General features: G+C 33.8%; 2 protein-coding genes across 3 annotated transcripts; one reads left to right on the top strand and one right to left on the bottom strand.

Moving 5' to 3' along the window:
• Positions 1-257: 257 nt before the first annotated feature.
• LOC110652398 (uncharacterized) lies at positions 258-3,087 on the top strand. The gene is made up of 8 exons (XM_058151626.1): positions 258-442; positions 530-761; positions 915-1,302; positions 1,550-1,687; positions 1,770-1,929; positions 2,037-2,190; positions 2,282-2,422; positions 2,508-3,087. The coding sequence occupies exons 1-8, from the start codon at positions 315-317 to the stop codon at positions 2,700-2,702; spliced, it is 1,536 nt and encodes a 511-aa protein (XP_058007609.1). The 5' UTR covers positions 258-314; the 3' UTR covers positions 2,703-3,087.
• A 9,535-nt stretch (positions 3,088-12,622) lies between these two features.
• Positions 12,623-16,231, bottom strand: LOC110647368 (V-type proton ATPase subunit G 1). Of its 2 annotated transcripts, none has more exons than XM_021801169.2 (4): positions 16,076-16,231; positions 14,415-14,516; positions 13,627-13,727; positions 12,623-12,950 (listed from the first exon to the last, which is right to left on the bottom strand). In XM_021801169.2, exons 2-4 carry the CDS (start codon positions 14,500-14,502, stop codon positions 12,807-12,809), a joined length of 333 nt encoding a protein of 110 aa, XP_021656861.2. In that variant the 5' UTR covers positions 14,503-14,516; positions 16,076-16,231; the 3' UTR covers positions 12,623-12,806. The 2 variants fall into 2 exon arrangements, with proteins under 2 accessions (XP_021656861.2, XP_021656866.2); XM_021801174.2 differs by lacking the exon at positions 16,076-16,231 and adding an exon at positions 15,620-15,684.
• Positions 16,232-23,406: the final 7,175 nt, after the last annotated feature.

Genomic DNA, 23,406 nt, shown 5'->3' with positions numbered 1-23,406 from the left:
TAGATAAATAAATTATATATATATATATATATGCGCATGTATTATAATTATAAATAGATTATAGAAAGATTGTTGGTATATGTACATAATAACAATCGTTTGACTAACAGTTTGTGCAATAAGAATGCGTATGAACGGCGTAACTTCACTGCAAAATATCTAGTGAAGACTATTGCTTGTCTTGTTACACAAACATTTTGTGGACCCACCAATATTCCATAATGGTCCACTTCCAAGATTTTTGGGGAATTAGCATCAATTTGTTGTCCATTCATTCCATACCCGCTCCTCTCTGATCTCCCTCACTTTCTCTCATGGAGATTCAGTGCATGCCTTCATCTTCTACCTTGTATCCCAAACCCAACAAATATTCCAAAATGATTCCAACATGGGCAAGAAATCACCAAATAAACACCACAACAATTTTCTTCAAGTACAAAGTGTAGGGAGTAATTAACTAACTGGCTTTCTTTTATTCTCTGTACGTATACACATGTATATATCTGTGATTAGTTTCTCTTCCTCGCAGCAGCGGCTATTGTGCTTGTGCCTGCAAATGGCAACAAGAGCAAAGCGCATGGCTTGCTCAATTACCCTTTTTAACAAAGGCAAAGAAAGCTCCCATGGAATTGACTGAGGAGGAGGAGCCTACTTTGAGGGTGTCTGAGAAGAAAGGAACTATTGCTGGCGCAGTTGCTCTTATTATTGGTACCAGTATCGGTTCTGGGATACTAGCTCTCCCTGAGAAAGCTTCTCCTGCCGTAACTCTCTCTCTCTCTGTTTCTTGTTGAATGGGATTGTGGAAATTAACAGTGAGGTGCCACATTAAATAGATGAAACGACTTGTCGTCTAATGGATCAAATGAATGAACATAATTTCAATTGCCATTGATAAATTGTATTTCACATTGCAGGGGATTATCCCAAGTACAATAGCTATGATTGTGTGTTGGGCTTTTCTCTTATTTGAAGGACTCTTGCTTATTGAAATCAATGTGGGTTTGCGGAGAAAGAGGAAAAGAGAAGATGAAGGTGAATTAGATGTAATAAGCATTAGGACTATGGCCCAAGAGACACTAGGAGAGTTGGGTGGCACTTTAGCCACTGTGACCTATGTTTTCTTGGGTTACACTTCAATGATTGCTTATAGTTCCAAATCTGGGGAGGTGCTTTTCCATTTAATCAATGTTCCTGAATCAGTCTCTGGTTTCTTGTTCACTGCTTTCTTCACAATGCTAATCTCCTTTGGTGGCACTGCCGCCACTGATCAAGTCAACCAGTGGCTCACTGTTTCCATGATAGGTATGCATGCAGCGAGTAATATGTGATTTTGTTAATTATTGCCGTAAACACAATTTTCAACTCAAATGCCACATCTTGAGTTTTGGGAGTATGTCAACTGTAACACAACTTCGCTAGAAATTGAGATGATGGTGAAGGGTGTGATGGAGAAAGCAATTCCATGCCAACATATGATGGCATGAATTGCTTGCAGAATTTCTTTGTATAGTAATATATGAATGCTGACAATGAAGGAATTGATGCACAGGTTTGCTGATAGCTATTGAGGTTCTAGCAGTTTTGTTTGGTGGGTGGTCAGGATTGGAAAGAACTGGAAACTGGGGAAAAGTCCCAGCTACAATTCCTGTAATAATCTTTTCTTTGGTCTATCATGATCTGGCACCTGGTAAATATGTAAAACGATTGAAACTCTAAAAATTTCAAGCTATAGAATGCCTTATAGGTTATGATGAGCGATATTCTTGCAGTTCTTTGTGCTTATCTGGGTGGTGATCTGCCGCGACTAAGGGCTTCAGTTCTGCTTGGTAGCCTTGTTCCATTGTTGGCATTAATTGTTTGGGATGCAATTGCGCTCAGTCTCTCGGCTCAGACTGGTCAAGTTGTTGATCCTGTTGAATTGCTGATGAGGTAATTTAGTCTCTGCAGATTCTACCAAGGTCTAAATGCACTATTTTCTCCAACTTCTTTGCAGAAATTTTCTAATTTTTATTTGACTTTGATATCAATTGGTCCAGTGTGAGATGGAGTGGGGTCTCATATATGGTAGAGGCGTTCTCACTTCTGGCAATAGGAACATCACTAATTGGTACTCTATTAGGCTTCTCTGAGTTTTTCAAGGAGCAACTCAAGAATCTCTCACGGCATTCATCCACTACAGGAAAATTACAGGTAGCAGCTTTTCTGTTTTCTAACACAACCAAATGCTGAAGCTTACACTGATGGTCTAATACTATAAGAACACAATCCAAAACTATTGCAGGAACCAAAGAAGCTAGTTGGGTTGAAGGATCGGTGGGGAAGAAATAAAATCAGCCTCACAGCAATGGCAATAGTTATCACTCCTACACTACTTGTCTCCACCACAGTTCCAGATGCCTTCTCTGCTGCTACAGATATTGCTGTAAGTTAAGGATTTCTGTGAAGGGTTAATCCAGCTTCTATCATCCTCTTTCAGGATATAGTAATTTTGATTTAATATGGAACAGGGAGGATACTGCATGACAATGCTGTATGGAATTCTTCCACCAGCAATGGCATGGGCAATGTGTGACAGAGAAAGGGAGGATACCGATGAAAAGATGCCGTCAAGAGCAAGGCCTGCACTTGTTGGGCTAGGCATTTTTGCTTGTGGAATAGTGGTGGAGCAAATATTGCAGGATTTCTCAGCTCTGCACCTCTAACAAGGATATTCAAAATCATTTGACTCCATATTATTAAATACATATTACAGGATTTCTTAGGAAATGCCTTATCTATAGTCTTATGAATTTGTATATGTCATTGATTTTCGCCTTTTTTTTTTCCTTGTAATTAATCGCAAATTTCTGGGGTTTTCCCTCCACAAAGCTTCCTATAATGGAAATAATACATAACCTAAAAGTCTTTACTTGAAACATGATGTTCTCATGTGACAGAATAATGAATTTTCGGTGACTTATATTTTATTTTTTTTGGCAGCAAATATATTGGAGCATGGAGATTTGCTCAAATTTCATAAATAATATTTATTTAGTGAACATATTGATCAAAAACACTTGGTTCACTCCAATTTTGCTTTCCCATAAACACAGGACATCTCTTTTCCTTGTTTGGATTAAGTGCAAAATAGTTTATTAATGTATCACATTATATTAAATAGTATATTTTTTTATTGTTGACATGTTCAAAAAAATGGTATGGTATAATATGGTTTAATAACTTTTTTAAGTTGTTGGTTCAGTGGTGACGGAGTGTTTCTTGATCTTGAGTATCGGAGATTGCTGTTTGTCTGTGTTGCCTCTGATTGTTCTCTCTGAGTTGCTGCACCAGCTGCGGCTATAGGACATTTGGCGATGCTATGTGGTGTGTAACGGTTCGGAAGTTCCCCACTCCTATTCTTGGCAGTTGGCAAGGCCGTCACAAGCTGTCTGTTGTCCTATGGAGCTAATTAGTGTGAATCTGTACAGGTACGTGCCAGAAATCTCGAAGATGCTTATTATTTGGGCTTATGCAAGCTTGCCAGATAGGGGAGGCGGCACAGGGGCCACGGCCAAGGGGACCTAGGTGCCGCACGGGGCTAGAACTCCCGTCCCGTGACAATGTGGTATCAGAGCAGGCCCCAGGCGATCCGAATCACGCCAAGCGCCCCAACGGGACAAGGGTAGGCAGGATGCCAATGGCGACAAGGGTGTTGCTAGAATCGGGTGGGGGAGAATGTCAGGCCTCAATGGGACAGAGGTAGACACGGGTTTCTCAATCTCACATCGGACAAGAAAGGGGTCGATCCAAGGGACAAGTGCGGTCTGTCATGCAGCTTACATGCGTTTGGCGAGTAACATAATGAATCTTGGCAAGGCATTTTGGAGGACGTCTGCGTGCGGAAGTGGGTGAGTGCACTGGCAAACTGGTGGCCAACATGCTGCTCAAGTGTTTGCGTTGGGCGAGCGCAATGAATAGTGTGTGGACTCCTATGTGCGAGGGAGTGTGACCAAATTGCGTAGGAAAGCGACGCGAATGCACGCAAACGAGAGCATTTGTGGGATTGGGTGGGGGAGAATGTAACGGTTCAGAAGTTCCCCACTCCTATTCTTGGCAGTTGGCAAGGCCGTCACAAGCTGTCTCTTGCCCTATGGAGCTAATTAGTGTGAATCTGTACAGGTACGTGCCAGAAACCTCAAAGATGCTTATTATTTGGGCTTATGCAAGCTTACCAGATAGGGGGAGGCTGACCTGGAGGCCCTGGCCAAGGGGGACCTAGGTGCCGCACGGGGCTAGAACTCCCGTCCCGTGACAGGTGGCTATGGAGGTTTCTCATTCTTGTGGTTTGGGTGGTTTGCTAGGTTTTTTTAGGTTCTATGAGTTTGGGTTTTGGGTTGTTGTATGAGACTAGTTTTGGGCCTTTGCCCTATACGTGTAATCAGAGTTGTATTTGCGCAATCAAGAGTGAATCTACTTCATATCGAGTGAGGTCGATTGACCTTACTTTTTTTTTTCTTTTCTTTTTTATAAATTCATACACACACACACATATATATATATATATATTAAAATATTATTATATTAAATAAATTTAGACTTATTATTCTGACAATTATTATACTTATTATATAATAATTAGCTTTTAGATTAATAATTATTATTCTTATTATTTTAATAATTGACATATATATGAAAAAGTTAGTGCATTCAATAGTTTGGTGGCTTGAGAAATCAGCGTTGATATTATTTATTGTAATTACAAGTGTTAACGATTATTTTTTACAATGAATATTGTGACAACTCAATTGCATAATCGAGTGAAAGATCATTTGTTAAATGATTATTTGATTACGTAGATTAAAGGATATTTTTTTATAGTATTAATAATAAAATAATTAAACAACGTTTTCATAAAATGAAAATTTGCTGAAATCAACTCTACATTTAATATTATAATGAGAATATATTATTTTATGAATTTTTTTTTACTCAATTGTTGCTACATATTTATATACATTATTTTTTTTTCTTAATATATATTTTATTATTGTACACAACATTTTCTTTTCCTCTAAATTAAGCAAAATAAATTTTTTTTAATCCCACTAACTCATTTTGTTGTCTCCGCCCTGGTACCTAAAGAATCTTGTTTAATGCAATGAATTGCATTTTCAAAAAATGGAAAATGCAGAACTTGTGTTGTTTTGAGCCAAAAATTGAGCTCTTCATTAGTAAAATGGCTTAGCTATTTTTGTTTACTTTGCCTCATACTTATAAGCCCTTCATATGTTTATGCACTACTCTCTTTAAGTAGCTCGTAAATCCACTTAGAGTCTGATTCATGCTTTTAGATTTCAAATCTATGATAGTTAGGTCTCACTTCTTTGATATCATGTTGAGAATCACAAGTACAAAAATATAGATCATCATTATTAATATGGATAAACCTTTCATATTTAATAGTCTATTTGAGTGAGAGCTCTGTTTTTCTAGTTTTAGTTAGAGAAGCTTTCTCTTTGGTTAGTAGCACAACAATCTAGGAGTCGATCTATAGCCATCCCCTGTCCTTTAGGATAGGGGAGGGCTTCTCACTAGCTGGAGGGTGGGTTATTTTCTCCCCACCTTCGGTCTGGTTGTGTGAATAGTCTTTTTTTTTTTTAGTTTATCTACAAATCTTGGGTTTACTGGTGAGGGATTAAGAGTGATATGCTATATTATTGCCTCAGAGGCTTAAATACAAGTATTTACTAAGTTGGTTGACAACTCAAGGGAGGTGATGATTTCATCTATTTGAAGATCACCAGTCCTTGGACTAGAAGAATGATTTCGTCTGGTTGGCATTGAAAGAATAACACAACAAAGGATGCAAAGTTAGCAATTTTAAATTTCAAAGAACCTGGGATTGCATGCAACATACAAACCATTTATATCATTGTAAAAACATATAATTTGGTCATGAGAAATTATATTTCAATTGCTAACATACCTAATTACCATTAGGAAATAAAAACTCTAAAATTAACAAGATCAAGTTTAAGAAATTTACCCCTAAGGTGTAGAATCACATTCAAACACCTAATCCGGATAACGTAGATTAACAAATGTTGATCCTCTAGCTTGTCTACACAAACAAGGTGACCAAAACTTCCTTTCAACACAAAAACTCTCTTTTATGCTTTCTCTTGATTTGGCCAAGCTTTGCACAAAGGTGAAATTTAAGGTTTTTAGGTTTTATCTTTATGGAAATATAGAGAACTTTTAATTCAAAAGTAACAACTTTTAATATCACTTGAATCAAGCACAAAAGAAAGAAAGAAAGTTTGGCTTGGGAAAGAGAAGATGGTTCGGCCAACATAAGGAGGAAGAAGAAAGAATAATTTCTTTTTCTTTTCTTTCTCTTAAATATCTTAATTTTCTAATTAAAATTGATTTTACAAGTGTCAACATTTAATTCCATAAGAAAATGTGTTTTCTAATCTTTATTAGTTCACTTATCAACTTAAGATAATTAAGAAATTAAAATATTAATTAATTAGGATATGGGAAAATACTAATTGGTCTACATTTTCTCTCTCCCTTGACTGAAGTCAAAATTAAGTCAAATTAACCAAAATTAATTTCTTACCTTATGAAATATTAATCAAGTTTATATTTAAATACTTTAAATATTAACTTGATTACTTCCATAAATGAATTTGGTTTTAAGTCATGCTATGGACTTTACAATCTAATTGCAAATTAAAAAAAAATATTAATTTGATTAATTAACTAAACCATTTAATCAATTAATCAAATTAATTTTGCTTTGATCATATTATTCTTACGTGTGTGACTTACTAGGTTTATTACTAATTGGCAGTGAGAATAATATTAATTCTTTAAAATTATTGCAACTATTCTATACTTAAAATGAAATTCCCTTTTCATTTTAGTTCTCATAAATCTAGCATAGTATACTATGATTACCCAATCAGTTATGAATTAATTCTTAATTCATGAACCTTAATCATATATACTATGCACTAAAATCTTTTCGTTATAAAATTTTGATTATAGCTAGAGTCATGATTTATGTCAAACTCTTATTACTTAGAATCATATGTCCTCATTTTAATTCTAATTCTTGATTAATAAGACTTTTCAATTAGAAACTCTTTTCTGACTAAGTCTATCTATCCTGGCCAGGAACTTAATTTATCAAGAACAATTAAAATGAACATAGGATTTTATCCTTATTTACTTAGGGTAATAGATTCCATCTTGACTAAATACCTATCTCCATATAGAACTAGTCAGAGCCAACACACACTGGTATACTCATACCTTGTACGAGTATGTAAGTGGTATCAAACTCAAACTAACTATATACAAGATAACCATGTTATCTCAGGTTAAGAGATTATTTGTACTATTATGATCTATATGACAATGTATTAACAAGAGTAAACTCTATATACATGTCATATTCGTGTCACTGGTTCAGTTTACTTATCTCATAAGTGCCCATCATATTTGTCATATGGCATGAAACTCACCATTCTATCTCATTAGTATCTCATACTAATACATGAAAATAAACAAGGGTGACAATCTATTCGGATAATCATATCCAATGAGGTATCTTAGATTGTGAATTAAAATTTATAACACTTGTACTAGAATGCTCCGTCACTCATATTCTTAATACCTTAAGGATGAAATATCTAACAAGCCGTTAAAAGACATTTTCAATTAAATATAAATAATTTATATTAAAAGAAAATATACATGTCATTGAATAGGAATAAATATTTACAAGATACAAATTATAAGATATACTCTAAGGCATACTACTAACAGGCAGCACCATGTTTCTAAGTTCTTTGACAGTCGATCCTAGCTCACCCATGAACAAAGGGGAGTTTACTCGATTTAGGGATGGATCTCCTAGCTTTGCATGTCATCTATTCACCATGTTTGATGTTTTCGAAGAGTTTGAAGCCTCGCTTGGTGGTGGATGTTGACCTTTATGTTGGTGGCACTGGAATGGCTTTGCTCTTTGGTTCAGATGAGTTGTTGAATTTGGGTGTTTTAGCCAATGTCTAAAGTTTTCTTTTGTGAGGATTTTGAGCATTTTTTTATTGGATTTGAGTGGTAAAGTTAGCTAAGTTCTTGTTATGGTAGTTGGGCTTAGACTATGCATCATATATCTGTGCTTTCATCTATGAAATCATAATTTTATTAAAGAAAAAACCCTTTATATTTTTTTACACACTAATATGGGACTTGCACCCCTCAAGCTATATTCCAATATAAGCAATATGTGATTAAAGTACTTTGTTTAATCTCTTTTTTCGTACTCTTATTCATTTCTCTATTAAATCTGAAAATTAAGGCATTCAAAAACTCATATAAAGTAGAAAAACATTTATGATTCAATTTTCAGAATCAATAATGATTAATTCATGGTGGATTTCAATTCATTTGATCTTCTTATCAAATGCTTAACTTTAATATCTCATATAATATTTAATATTATTTCACATATATCATTGTTAAATTAAAGTTGGGTGCTGATACAAATATCTATGCTTGGAATAGAAGAATTTAATTTAATTGATTTATTTTTAATCAATTCTCATATTTAGAATGAAAGAATTTGATTCTTTTTAATCTAAAAAAAAAAAAAATCAATTTTAAAAGAAATAAAAATTAAGCATGATCTTATGAGAATTCAATTTAATTCTTTTCTTATAAATGAGTTATTTCAAAATAAGCTAATATGTTTAGCCTTGCATGTAGGGCAAAGTATAATTAATAGTGAATGTGAATCAGGAACTTCGCACAAAGAAAGAAACAACTCACCTATAAGTCAAAAACATGTGAATATGAGAAAAAGAGATACAAACAAGAGAATCTAGTCATATTTTTTAGATTCAATGGAGACCTAATAGACCGAGTAACAAGTGTTTGGCTACACAACGAGAAGTAACCATCAAATTTTTTTACTAAGCTCAATTCAACTCAACTAAGCCTTTATCCCAAAAATTTGGGGTCAGCCATATGGATTCGCTTTCTCCACTCTAAACGATTTTGGGTTAAATTCTCAGAAATGTGTAATGCTTCTAGGTCATGTTGTAATACTCTCTTCCAAGTAAATTTAGGCCTACCCCTTTTTTTCTTTCTATCCTCTAACCTAATGTGCTCTACTTGTTTAACTGGAGTCTCCGTATGTCTATGCTTCACATGACCAAACTATCTCAATCTCCCTTCTCTCAACTTATCCTTAATTGGCATCACTCATACCTTTTCTCTAATACTCTCATTACGGACTTTATCTAGTCTAGTATGGCCACTCATCCACCTTAACATTCTCATCTTTATAACTCTTATCTTATACGCATACAACTCCTTCAGTGCCCAACACTCACTACCATATAACATGGTCGGTCGTATGACTGTACGGTAAAATTTTCCTTTCAACTTATTGGGAATCTTGCGATCACATAAAACTCCCATGGCATGTCTCCACTTCAACCATCCAACTTTAATTCTATGACTAACATCCTCCTCACATCCCCCATCTACTTGAAGGACTGAGCCGAGATATTTAAAGTGATTACTTTGGGATAGTACCACTCCATCCAAACTAATTCCTTCTCTATCACCAGTTTGGCCTTCACTGAACTTGCAATGCATGTATTCTGTCTTTGTTCTACTTAACTTAAAGCCCTTTGACTCTAAAGTACTTCTCTAAAGCTCTAGCTTTCTATTGACTCATTCTCGCATCTTATCTATCAGAACAATATCATCCGCAAACATCATACACCAAGGAATACTCTCTTATATATGTTTCGTCAATTCATCTAAAACTAATGTAAAAAAGTAAAGGTTTATAGCTAATCCTTCGTGTAATCCAACTAAGATCGAAAAATCTCTTGTGTCCCCTCCCACTGTGCGCACAATAGTAGTTGCTCCTTCATACATATCTTTCAACACTTGTATGTACCTAATAGATAACCTCTTTTGTTCTAACACTTTCCATAAGATATCTCTTGGAACACTATCATAAGCCTTCTCCAAATCAATAAAAACCATGTGTAGATCTTTCTTCACATTTCTATATTTCTCCATCAAGCTTTTAATGAGAAAGATCAGTTCCATAGTTGAACGATTAGGCATGAAGCCAAATTGATTGAGAGAGATAGAAGTATCATGACGTAGTCGATGCTCCACAACTCTCTCCCACAACTTCATAGTATGGCTCATAAGTTTAATTCCCCTATAGTTTGAGCAACTCTGTATGTCTCCCTTATTTTTAAAAATAGATACTAAAATACTCCTCCATTCATCATGTATTTTCTTTGAGTTTAGAATCTTATTAAATAATTTAGTTAACCATACCACTCTCATATCTCCCAAACACTTCCACACTTCAATTGGTATTCCATCAGGTCCACAGGCTTTACCCATTTTTATTCTCTTAAGTACTTCCTTTACTTCTAAAGATCTAATCCTTCTAGTATAATTCACATTCTTTTTTATTGTTCTATAGTCTATATTCATGCTATTACCATTTTGACTATTATTAAAGAGATTATTAAAATAATTTCTCTATCTTTCTTTAATGTTCTCATCTTTCACCAACACTTTTCCTTTTTTATCCTTAATGCACCTAACTTGATTGAGATCTTGACATTTCCTTTCTCTCCTCCTTGCTAATATATAAATATCTTTCTTTCATTCTTTAGTTCTAAGTTTCTCATATAACTTTTCAAAGGCCTGTGCTCTTGCTTGACTAACTGCCTTTTTTGCCTATTTCTTTACTAACTTGTACTGTTCATATGCCTCATTATTATCACATTTAGGTAATTTCTTATACCATTCCCTTTTTTTCTTCACTGCCTTTTGTACTTCCTCATTTCACCATCATCTCTCTTTTGAGGATGATCCATGTCCTTTAGACTCTCCAAGTACTTTCCTAGCTACTTCTCTAATCCTTGATGCCATCTGTATCGACATATCATTGGCCTCCGTATCCAGCTTCCATGCTTCAGACTTGAGAAGCTCATTTTTGAACTTCACTCGCTTTACTCATTTTAATTCCCACCACTTTGTTCGAGCTATACTATTTCTTCTGACCTTACTTGAATTGTTCCTAAACTTGACATCCAATACCACTAACCGATGTTGACTTGTTAAAGCCTCTCCTGGAATGACCTTGCAATCCTTGCATAGAGCTCAATTTGTCTTCCTGGTTAAGAGGAAGTCGATTTAGCTTCTATATTGCCTACTTTTAAAAGTTACTAAATGTGACTCTCTTTTTATAAAGTAGGTATTTGCTAGTATTAGGTTGTATGCCATAGCAAAATCCAGGATGCTTTTTCTCTCCTCATTTCGATTGTCAAAACCAAAATCTCCATGAACATTCTCATAACCTTGCCTATCACTTCCTACATGTCCATTCAAATCTCCACTAATGAAAGCATTCTATTCATTCGGTATGCTTTGCATTAAATCATCTATATCTTCCCAAAACCTTTGTTTACTCTCACTATCTAGTCCTATTTGTGGGGCATAAGCACTAGCTACATTTATTATTTTTCCTTCTAATACTAGCTTTACTAGTATAATTCTATCTCCTACTCTTTTCACAGCTATTACAGTGTCTTTCAATGTCCTGTCTATGATTACGCCCACTCTGTTCTTGTTTCTTTCCTTTTCGACAAACCACAGTTTGTACAATAAATTATCCACGTCTTTGATTTTCTCTCCTACCCATTTAGTCTCCTGAATGCAAGCAATATTTACCCTTCTCATTTTCAAGGTATCCACAAGCTCCATTAATTTTCCTGTAAGTGATCCAACATTCTAAGTACCAACCCTGATCTTCCTCCTATCATGTTCCTTCCTAATTTGTCTCCTTCTATGATATCTTTTATTATTTTCTATGTCTATCTTATATTCTGTTCCACTATCTGTTCTATTATCTGTCATATAGACTAACTTCTTTACTCACACCAGTCCATGATGTGGGAACCCTTGCTCATTTAACACTACACCCGGGTGCCGACATGGCGCGTCGCTTTTGGTAAACGCCTTACACCCTTGCATATTTCTCACTACACTTAGGCTTCGATGTAGAGCGTCGTAAGTAGAGGACGTTCCAACGTTTATATTATTTGAATCCATATCATAAGGTGTAACGAAATTTTTACATTGATTATCACTTACCGCAAATTATCTTACCCCCCAACTCTCTACACCTTAAAGGTGAAGAGGACCAACCAAACTACCTTATGATTAGTATCTAATTATGTTTCTTAATAACAATATTTTGCCATATTGAATGCATCATATGAAGGCGCTACAAAAACAAAGGCAGATTATGTGATATTACTTTTAAAATGTATATTCCATTTCCATAAAATTATAACTATGCAAGGACTTCTACACCGGCAACAGCCATTGTCCACTAATCAAGTATAATTTTTGGTACAAATTCTACAATTATGCAACTTTGCATCATCCCTTAACCGTTCTAGAAAACAATAGCATTAACAGAGCTTTTAGAAATCAATTAAAACAAGGGTAATTTGAAAAAAAAAATGAAACCTTTACACAAAAGAACAACATTACCTTAAAATGAGTTGGGTTTCTAAGATGGATAAATGTTAGGGCTAATTTATTTCTTAAAGGAACATAATCAAACAATACAAATTATAAATATTAATAGAGAAAACTGTAATACATGCACTCTCACCAGGCCACCACACCAATTCAAATCAAAATGGTACATGCAGAAAAATAGCGTTTAAAAGCGTTTGCTGTCTTAGGCTAGCAAGGTCCTAGTTCTTCACTGTAGTCACATGCTTCAGAAGCATATGTACCACATCATGAGATATTCTTGCCGCCTCTATCTCGAGGTGATGAATCTTTGCCTCCGTTTCTTGCTCAAGCCGCTTCACATTAGCACCAGAGTCCCCGCTACTCTGTTTAATGGGTAGGTTCAAGTCAGCCTTTACATCATAATAAAGCAATGCAGATAAAGAGCAATCAGATGACCCAAGTTTGCCAAATGCTGTAAATATGCAGCTCAAGAATTAAGATTAAGAGATTTAATAATGACAACATCCTCTCTCTTGAAATGCAACTCTAAAATATTAGATTGCAGAAGAAAGCCTACTGGAGGCATCTGAACAAAATTAGCTGTCAAAGATCTGAAGGGATTAACAATCAATATCTGATTATGGTTAGGGCTCAAGGACTTTGGGGGTGTGCATCTCTCTTTCTATTCTCTGTTTGGAGTTGAGGGAGAGGAAGCAGTGATGGCAACTAAATTTGGCATAACTTCCAGACATAACCGAAACGATAATTGAGAAGGAAAGAGAATAAGGCCTTCAGTCATCAGCATGGAAAATAATCATATAAGCATGACCATAATTCGTAAGACAGATTACAACATAATTTAACTTTTTCCCATTCCCATGAAATTATGTTGCAAATCACCATGAAACTGAAGTTAGCAGCTGATACTTGAAATTGCAAATGGATATGAACAGCTGTCAAATCAATGCACCCCCAACCACCCACCCTTTTATGTTTTTATTTTATTTTTTAAAGCCACAAAAACAAATCGATATTAAGGCTTTCTTTCAGCATTCTCACCTCTGCAACCTTCCTCTGGAACTCAGCTTCCATATGGGCACGGAATTCAGCAATATCCTTTTCAGCCTCTTCCTTGGCTTGTTTCAATCTAGCCATTTTTGCTGCATAGAAAAAAGATACAGAAGGAATCAAGGTCTCCAACCACGTGAAACCGACTACCATCATTTTTTTCTATGAACAAAAATTTAGGGGACTATAAATCTCTCAAAACTAAAAATAGAGCTGCTTCCATCAAAATTAAACTTTCCATCAAAATTAATTTGAGGAAATATACTAAGTTGAATTTGAACTTGTGCTTTGAATAGCTGGTTCAAACTAATTTATTTTCCTTCAAGCCAAATATTGCATGCTATATACAGAGTTGATATTTTTGCTAAGTGTACAGCAGGTTGTATGATTCGTAAAAGAGTAAATGGCAATGACTATGGATTATAAAGCAAATCATTCCTGGCTAAATTATTATGGTACAGCCTATTCTGTCAGCTTTCTCGTACCCTGTGACCAGACTTGACTGCGCACAACAGCAATAATGTTGTATAGTAGACTCTTTTTAAGACATCTCAGCTAAGGGTTAAGTAACATTAAAGCCAGCAACTTGCTACCAGGTTAGGTTTATAGAGAATAAATGAACATAATATTATTTAATAAACTACTATGTGCCCTTAGCAAGATCATGATCTCAGAAGAAACTGCCAAAAATGGTTGTTTTGGAAGCAAAGGGATGACGATGATTTAAACATAATGATAAGTGCTTTAATTTTCAGTAAAAAGAAAATGGAGAAACTCACAATTCCTAGCAGCATTGACAATGTGCTGAGCTTCCTGTTCTGCAGCTAGCAGGAGTTGAATTCCATTCTGACCCCTGTTGGAATCCATTCTTCCAGGAATTTCTATTGGAACATGAAATATGAAGTATAAGTGCTACATTTAGTGATTAGCATATGAAAACAAGATAGCTCTTCTAGTAACATGGTCAAGTGGCTTGGATAAGGACCCAATCAGATGAACGATATCAGCAATAAAAACTGCACACTTTCGGGAAGAACTTCTATCTCAGACTAGTCCAGGCACAAACCTAAGTTACCCAGCAAAATGGCATCCCCTGGTAAAAGATCTTGTAAGACATAGTATCTAAAATTCCACATCAGATAAATTTAACAAAGCTCAATAACCATCAACACCCCACCCTTGCCCCATGAATTATTTTTGCCTCAATGAAGTGAAAAACAACTGTAGTCAATTTGTTCTTTATAGCTAACCAGGTTCAGTGCCTGAATAGGAAAAATTGCAGCCTAAAAACAAGGCACCAAATATTGGCAAAATGGGGATGTGGCAATCTGATAACCCATGGGTATGAGAGCATGGTAACAAGAACCCTAAAGATGATGCAGACAAGCTGAATGGTTATGCCTTTGTGTATTAGTAATTCATATTCTTAAGAGGCCACAAAAATAGCATATTAGAAGTAGGACCTATAACCAAATATCATAGCAAATACAGCATTATAAAGCTCAAAATCAGTGAACCAGTATGACGTTTGGAAATGTGAAGTTTATGAAAAAATGGCTTCGCATCATGTTGCCATACTAGTGCCAGAACTAATTTCTGGTTTTAGCTATTCTTACTCAACTCAGCTAAAATCAACCAAACTTTAATTTCAACTTAGTTAGGTTTGGATAAACAACTTCAGTTGTCCTTGACCAACATAAATTTTGGCTGGAATTTTGAATCCGAAAGGAAATCAAGTACAGAAAAAAAAATTATAAAACTCAAAAAGAACATATTATATAAATCTACTCTGAGTGAAATTGGCATTTCAAAGAGCCATCAGTTACTGCTTTTAAACCAGAAGAAAAACCATTGCCTAGCATAAAGTATAATTAACCCATCAGGTGGAAACATGAGCAACAAGTTCAATACACATATCCATTACGTGTATAGAATAAAAACGATTAAACAAAAATAACTTGAGTTCCCAGATTCTGATTATTACACATCAAACTCTGACTGATCCAAGCCATCATCTCTTCTTAATGATCCAAGCCATCATCTCTTCTTACTAATCAGAGTACATAAACAACAGTGAATTTAATAAATCCCAACCAAAAGCAGTATCCCACACTAAGTAAACCAACCAATTAGAAAAACACTGAACCATCGAATCTGGCCATACCCATCAAGATTTTTCGCCCAGAAACTGATAATTAATGTTCAGATATATCTTATTTATTCGAAAAATTGAAGGTCATAAGATCAAGAAAGCTCTCTTTTCAACAAACTTCGGTGGCCCATAATTTTTTTTCAAAAGTAAAGAAAGATAATAATTATAGCAATGGCATGTACTGTGATCTAAAACAGAGAGAAAGATAGGTAGCAGAATAGCAGAAAATTTTGAAACGTAACAGCAAAAATCTTGAATTTCTGTGTGCGACAAGCAGAGGAGACTCACCTAAAGAAGCGGATTTGTGTTGGGTTAAAAGATCTGCGAGAAGCTGTTGATGAATGATGACTTGATGTGTCCGCTGGGAACTCAACCTGAATTAAACGTGCTATTGTATATTTGTAGGGGACTAAACAGTAATTCTGTATAGGAAGTGTTCAATTACTAATTAAATGGGGTATCTTTTGGAGTTTCTTGATTCCATATGATGTAAAGTTATTTTGTTACACATAATAATATAATTTTACATAAATTTATAATTTATCTCACAAAATTTTTATAAAATAATTATTCTTTTCGTAAAATAATTAACTACAAAAGTTTTAACGAAAGAAAATAAAGTTTTTTTATGTAAAGAAAATATATAATATTTTTTAAAAGTCTAATAAATGATAATTAATAAACCTAAACTTCTTCCTATAAATTTTTAGCAAAAACTATACATAATTGTTTTAAAAAATATTATATGTACTTTTTTATTTAAGAAAACATTATTTTTTTAATCATAACTAATTAATTTAGAAAAAAAAAAGAATTATTTTACAAAAATTTAATAAGATGAATAGTAAATTTATATGAACTTATCTTATTTTTTCACGGCAAAAGTAGTTATACTTTATATGGAATTAAGTAACCATAGAATTTCCCATTAAATAGGCACAACTAATCAAAATTTAAAATTTTTTAGAATTATTTATTTTGTAATAAAAATTTAATTAATCTATAATTTATTTTATAATTTGATATTTATTTATTTATTTATTTATAAAAATTTAAATGGCATATTTTGAAAAAAATTTCAAAATTTCAAAATATTAAAAAGAGGAAAATAAGGTCATATAATAATAATAATAATAATAATAATAATAATAATAATAATAATAAATTTATGACTCAAAATTCTAATGAGATTTGAGAAGATTTTTTTCCTAATTTTGGTTGAAGAAATATTTTTTAATAGATAAATATTTTCTATATAGAATAAAACTCCTATTATAATGTTATTTCTAAATTAATTTTGGTTCCTAATTAGATTAATATTGAGGGGACTAATATTATTAATAGAGTATTGTGAACAATTTATTTGGTTTTACTCATGGAGAGGGCTTTTGTTCAAAGGATTGCAAATAGCACTTGTCAATTGTCCATTGATGGGACTACTTTTTGTGATAAATTTCAACAACTGTCCTTGAACTTATATAGTTGTAACACTACAGTCCTTCAACTTTAAAATGTAATATAAAACCCTCTAAATTTTCAAATTTTGCATAGTAAAATCCCTCTGACTTTTAATTACTAATTTTTCAGTTAGAAACTGACGTGAATAACTCCCGCATGAGGCTTAATCAACATTTCTCTCTCATCTCTTATGCAAAATGTAAAATTATTCTTTCTACATGTGAAAAATTATTCTATTTACAGAGAGAATAAAGATTCAATTTATAAATGGCTTGAGAGAGAAAAGAGAAATACTGCTTAAGCTCTATATTAGAACCACCTAGGTCAGCGTCTAACTAAAAAATAGATAATTGGAGGTTAGAGGGATTTTACTGTATAAAATTTAAAAGTTGATGGGATTTTATGCTATATTTTTAAGTTGAGAGACTGTAATATTATAACTAGATAAGTTCAGGGACAATTATTAAAATTTATCCATACTTTTTGTGATGTAAAAGTTAAAGTAGTAAATATATTAAATTATATCTAAAGGAGAATAAGAGAGATTAACTAGCGTATTTATTATGAGCAGTTCTCTTACGTGTAATTGCATTGTTTTTTTTTTTTTTTATCAATAGATAGAACACATACACACACGAGTTAGTGATAGGAATAGATTGCTGTTAAAAACATGGTAATTTTAAGAGTCTTTGATCTTATATAGCCTACACACACATACACTCTATGTCCTATGTGGGATCTCGAAGAACCAGCCTCTGGACACGCTCAACTAGGGCTAATTGCATTGATGGGTAGATAGCTTTGACTTGTAATTGTTCATTATTGATTGATAGTGAAAGATATCATACTTATTAACGTAACCTATGTCGAGAGTTGAACAATGTGAATTTCATTGTTGTAATTGATTTAATACACTCTTTTACAATGTACAATAATTATTAGAGTAAAATTGTATAAATATTAAGATTTAAAACAAATTCTTTCAAATGAAAAGGCTATAAAGAAGTCATTTAATTATCTTTTTGTTTCTTATAAAAAATTAAGTCCTTGTATACTTAATTTGTCATAATCCATTATTAGTAAAAATATAAAAAAATATAAATTTTTTTAGATAAATATAAGTGGAGGAAAAGTATTTATCAAAAAGATACGAATATAGTACGACAATTTCCTTATTATTTATAGGTATATTTAAAAATAGGCGCTATTTATCACACTCCCTTAGAGATAGTAACGAATGGAGTTTTTGCGGGTACTCGATCTAATCAATTTTAATAGAACGAATTTGAGTAACATACAATCGAGTTCAGGTTTGCAAAATAATACTCGTGATAAATTCAGGTTGGATTTGAGTTTTACATGTTAGGTATTCGTTATCCAAACCCATTTATATAAATACTCAATTAAATATAAAATATATATTTTTTATATTAATATTTATAAATTTAATATTTTTATTTTAAACAGAATTTAAATATTTTATGAAATTATTAATTAAAAAATATTAAATTAAACGGATTTAGAAGCTTTTCGGATAATAATAATCGGGTTTAGGACAAGTTCAAGTAATTGAAAATAAAACCAAGTTTGAAATGAATTCAAGTTTTACAAATATTAATAGAATTCAGAATTGGGTAGGATGATTTTCGCTGTACCCTATTTGTTGCCATTTTTTGCCATCTTACACTCCGCCAATATATATTTATACTCCATATTTCATTATTTTATAAATTAGGGTGAATATATGAGTTCGCCCTTGAATTTTACTAAAAAACTTTCATGACATTCTGAACTTTTAAAACGTCCCATGATGTAACATTCTCACTTTATGTAGTCTGTATGTTCTACTGTTCCGATGGCTGATATCTGCCCTGGAAAGTCGGAATGTCTGGAACTACACTTAATTGACAGTGAGGAAGCATAAAATAATGAAATATGTGATGAGAAAAATTAAGAAAAAATAAAAGAGATAAAATGTGACTAAGTTAAACGAGCCAAACCCGTAGCGATGGGTGACCGCACCGGGAAGTTACGGCAAGAGTCGTTGACTAGCCCTGGACTGCGGAGAACCCTGAGAAATATTTTTGAGACTTAATTAAAGGTCTACTGAGGTGTAATTGACATTAGAAATATCAAAGAAAAATTAATGAATTAGTATAAAGAAAAACGAAAAATTAAGAAACCGACAAAAATCAGTGTTACCGAAAAATTGGGAATATAACCTGCAGAGGGGTATTTTGGTCATTTGACACCTAGAGTTGCCTTTTGACCTCAATGTCCATTAAAAATAAGTGGTATTACATGTTAGTAGTATGCCCTAGAGCATATCATTTAGTATGTATCTTTTACACATTTTTATTAATAAAAGGCATTTCCACTTTTCCGTTTACATAATATATATATGTGTAATAGAAAAGGTCCATTGATATTTTGGTAGAAATATTATTCTTAAGTTGTTAAGAATATGAGTGACAATATTTCTAGCACAAAGTATGTAACAGCCCGATCCTTCTCCAGTTAGTATTGTCCGCTTTAGCCCATGGGCCTCACGGATTTGTCCCTTGGTTTCATTCCCAAAAGCGCGCTGACCAGGTGAGGAAGGCTCCCACATATATGGCCCAAATCTTTTCTTCCCGTTTTCGATGTGGGACACGAAGTTTCCACCCTAGTGCGTAGCTGGTTGAACAAGCACGTCCCAACCCCATCCCTGGGTCGTGACAAGCCCACCAGCTTCCGCCTGGTGCGTCCTCGCACCACACATCGTACTAGAGGGAGTCCAGCTCTGATACTAAATTGTAACGGCCCGACCCACTAGTGATATTATCCGCTCTGGGCTGAAGCCCTCACGGTTTTAAAACGCGTCAATAGGGGTTACGAACCACCAACTTATAAACCCAGCATCTCTCCCGTGTTTTGAACGATGGTGGGGCAAACCTCAGCGAGGACGCTGAGTCCTATAAGGGGGGGTGGATTGTAACACCCTAGGCAAATCCCACTTCGGCAAAACACGGGAGAGATGCTGGGTTTATAAGTTGGTGGTTCGTAACCCCTATTGACGCGTTTTAAAATCATGAGGGCTTCAGCCCAGAGCGGACAATATCACTAGTGGGTCTGGCCATTACAAAGTATCATAAATAGGTTCACAATCGAGGATACTTCATAATAAGAACATGACTTATCCAAAAAGATTGTATTTATATTTGTTCCCAAGTTATTTATATGAGATATAAATAAGATGGAATGGTGAGTCTCATGCCATATAACAAACATGATAGGCCCTTATAAATGATAAGTAGGTCGAACCAGTGACACTTATGACAAGCACATGGAGTTTACTCTTGTCAATGTTTTGTCATAAATCATATCAGTGCATATAATCTTTAGACCTGAGATAGCACAGTTATCTTGTATATAGGTAGTTTGAGTTTGATACTGCTTTCATACTTGTACTATGTATGGGTATATGGGCATCTGTTGGCTCCTACTAGTTATATATGGAGGTAGGTGTTGATCAAGATGAAATTTGTTCCTCTAAGTAAATAGAGATAAAATCCTATGTTCATTTAATTGTTCTTGATGTTTCAAGTTCCTGGCCAGGACAGATAGATTTATTCAGAAAAGAGTTTCTGATGAGAAAATCTTTTAATCAAGAACTGGAATTAAAAGAGAATATAATATTCATAGCAAATGGAGTTTGACATAAACCATGACTCCAGCTTGAGTTGGGATTTTGTAACAGAGAGATTCTAGTGCATGGTAACATATGATTATAGGTTCATTTAAGGTAAACCTTATTACTAATTGGGTAGCCATGGCATGCTATGCTAGGGGTTAACCATGGTCAATGAGGTTCATAAAATGATTTAGAGAAATCATTTATGGTAAGAAAGAATTCTGATGATATTAAGAGTTGATATCATATCTCATTGCCAATTAGTGATGAGCCTAGTAAGTCACACACATACACAAGTTATCACCTATTTAAATATGATTTAATTAATTAATTAAAGAGTTTAATTGATTAATTAAATAGGTTTGGTTTGCAATTAAATTACAAAGTCCCTAGCATGACTTGAAACCAAATCTAGATTATTGGATGTATAGTATAAGTTAAATTTATATTTAAAGTGTTTAAATATGAATTTAATTAATGAGAAATTAATTTATAGAGATTAATTAATTAATTTATATTTGATATAAATTAGAAGAAGAAAAATAATTATTTTGGGTTAAGAACTCAAAATTAAGACACAGGGGCATTTTGGTCATTTCACAGTGTGACACGTGGCACCATGAGATGGTGACATATGGGATTACACATAAGCTTGCCAAATGTTTTTTAATCATGTAAGATGATTAAAATCAAGATTAAATATAGGTTTGACACTTGGCACAATGTGATTGGGTCACTTAAACCTAGAGCTAATCAAAGGGTGACATGTGGCAAGGGTTTAATGTGTTAACCTAGCTATATAAGTGTTGTTATGAAAAAGAAAAACAACCAGCAGCCACTCCTCTCCTTTGTCACGCCATTTTGAGGCTCTCCATCTATTCTTCTTCATGTCTCATCAATTCAAAGAGATTAGCCATCAATCTCTTGAATTAAGAACACTAGAAATTGTTTCTAGTGTCCTGTTTACATCTCTAATCTCTTAAAAGGCAGAACTTGAATTTCTAATTAATAGAAAAAGCTTTAGAAGCTGTTCAAGGGCTGCCATAGGTATTCTTGGTGTGGACAAACTAGAGGGACAACATCTGGTGTCCTGAAGACAAATCTCAAAGGCGCAGACACGCTGCAGTGCATCAAGAGGTTAGTGTAATCGTTTTTGATTTAATCTAGGGTTCAAAAATTAATCTGATTAATTTTAAAATCTTAAATGGCAAATACATATCCAAAAACATATTAAAAGAGTTTTAATATGTTGTTTATCATTGAAATCAAATAGATAAAAATAAATCTTGCATGATGCATATGACCCTAGGTGAAAATTTTTGAATTCAATGGTATAAACTTGTGTTTTTCACTCTTCCGTTCCTTAATTACAGTTTGAAGATGTTATGAAAAATAAAAATATGGAACATTATATGAATAGTGGAAGAAATGGGGCATAAATGCAAATTTTGGAACTTTAAGTAATTTAATCATTTAATCTAAGTTAGTGCTCCACTACCTCAACTTATGGGACCTATATAAACTATTTTGGACAGATCCTTGAGTCATCTTCAACCTTTAAACACTCCAGCCGATTGAATCTCCATTGAAACTCCATAGCCAAAGCTTGAACAAACCTCTATGCACCTTAATTCAAGCCATGTTTCTTCAAACTCCCTTCATTAAAAGTGGTCCTCACATCATGGGCAATAAGTAAGCAGCAAAAAGGAGAGAAAATATCAAGGTTTAGCAAGCTTCAAAACAAGGTTAGTACTAGTTTTTCATTCCTTGCTTCATTAAAGTTTGTTTTAAGGTTGAGATGAGTTGAATGGTGAAGAAATTTGAAGGTTTTGATGAGTTATTGATGTGTATAATTTTTGGCAGCCATGGGAGCTCATGTTCTTTGAATTTTTCTTACATTAAATTGATGGGGATTAGTGTTGATAGAGTTAAATTGAAGTGCTAGCTAATTAATTCCCATGTATGTGTAAGTAAGTATTGAATTTAGGGGTTTTGGAAAGAAATTTGGAGACCTTAGCAAACTGCCATTTTTGGCAGCCTTGAAGTGCATGGATTGATGCTTGATTTCATGAATTAAATTGATGAATTATGGTAATTATGGTTTAAGGGCAGTATATGTGAAGTAGTGATGGAATTGTATGTAGTAAAAATTAAGTGAATACATATATATATATATTGTGTTGAATTTTATTTTGAGAATTAGGTTAGTAATATGTGTATTGAACACTTGTGTATTCTGCCCAAATTGACCAACTTGAGACTTGATGAATGAGATTAGAAGTGCTATGAATATTGTATTGTAGTTTGGGAGAAGGAGGATTAAACATTGGAAGTGCAATTTGTGCACAGGTTGTGTGATTGATGAAGATAGTGTATAAATTAGGCCATAACTGACCTTGTGTGACCCCAATTGGTATGAGGCCAATTGAAGGTAAAACTAGACCTAAATTGGACCAAATTTCATGTAGAAGCCTTGGGAAAATTTGTC

The sequence above is a fragment of the Hevea brasiliensis genome, chromosome 8 (assembly GCF_030052815.1).
Source record: "Hevea brasiliensis isolate MT/VB/25A 57/8 chromosome 8, ASM3005281v1, whole genome shotgun sequence".
Taxonomy (NCBI): domain Eukaryota; kingdom Viridiplantae; phylum Streptophyta; class Magnoliopsida; order Malpighiales; family Euphorbiaceae; genus Hevea; species Hevea brasiliensis.
The sequence above is the reverse complement of the archived record's forward strand: the minus strand, read 5'-3'. Positions and strand labels throughout refer to the sequence as shown.

Bases quoted from the DNA above. Each gene is read 5' to 3' on its own strand.
- LOC110652398 (XM_058151626.1), top strand. From the start codon at position 315: ATGGAGATTCAGTGCATGCCTTCATCTTCTACCTTGTATCCCAAACCC. The intron at 1,303-1,549 runs GTATGCATGCAG...ATTGATGCACAG, and splicing joins GCTCACTGTTTCCATGATAG to GTTTGCTGATAGCTATTGAG. The intron at 1,930-2,036 runs GTAATTTAGTCT...CAATTGGTCCAG, and splicing joins CCTGTTGAATTGCTGATGAG to TGTGAGATGGAGTGGGGTCT.
- LOC110647368 (XM_021801169.2), bottom strand. From the start codon at position 14,502: ATGGATTCCAACAGGGGTCAGAATGGAATTCAACTCCTGCTAGCTGCA. The intron at 13,728-14,414 runs GTGAGTTTCTCC...TTTTCTATGCAG, and splicing joins TGTCAATGCTGCTAGGAATT to CAAAAATGGCTAGATTGAAA. The intron at 12,951-13,626 runs GTGAGAATGCTG...CCCATTAAACAG, and splicing joins TCCAGAGGAAGGTTGCAGAG to AGTAGCGGGGACTCTGGTGC.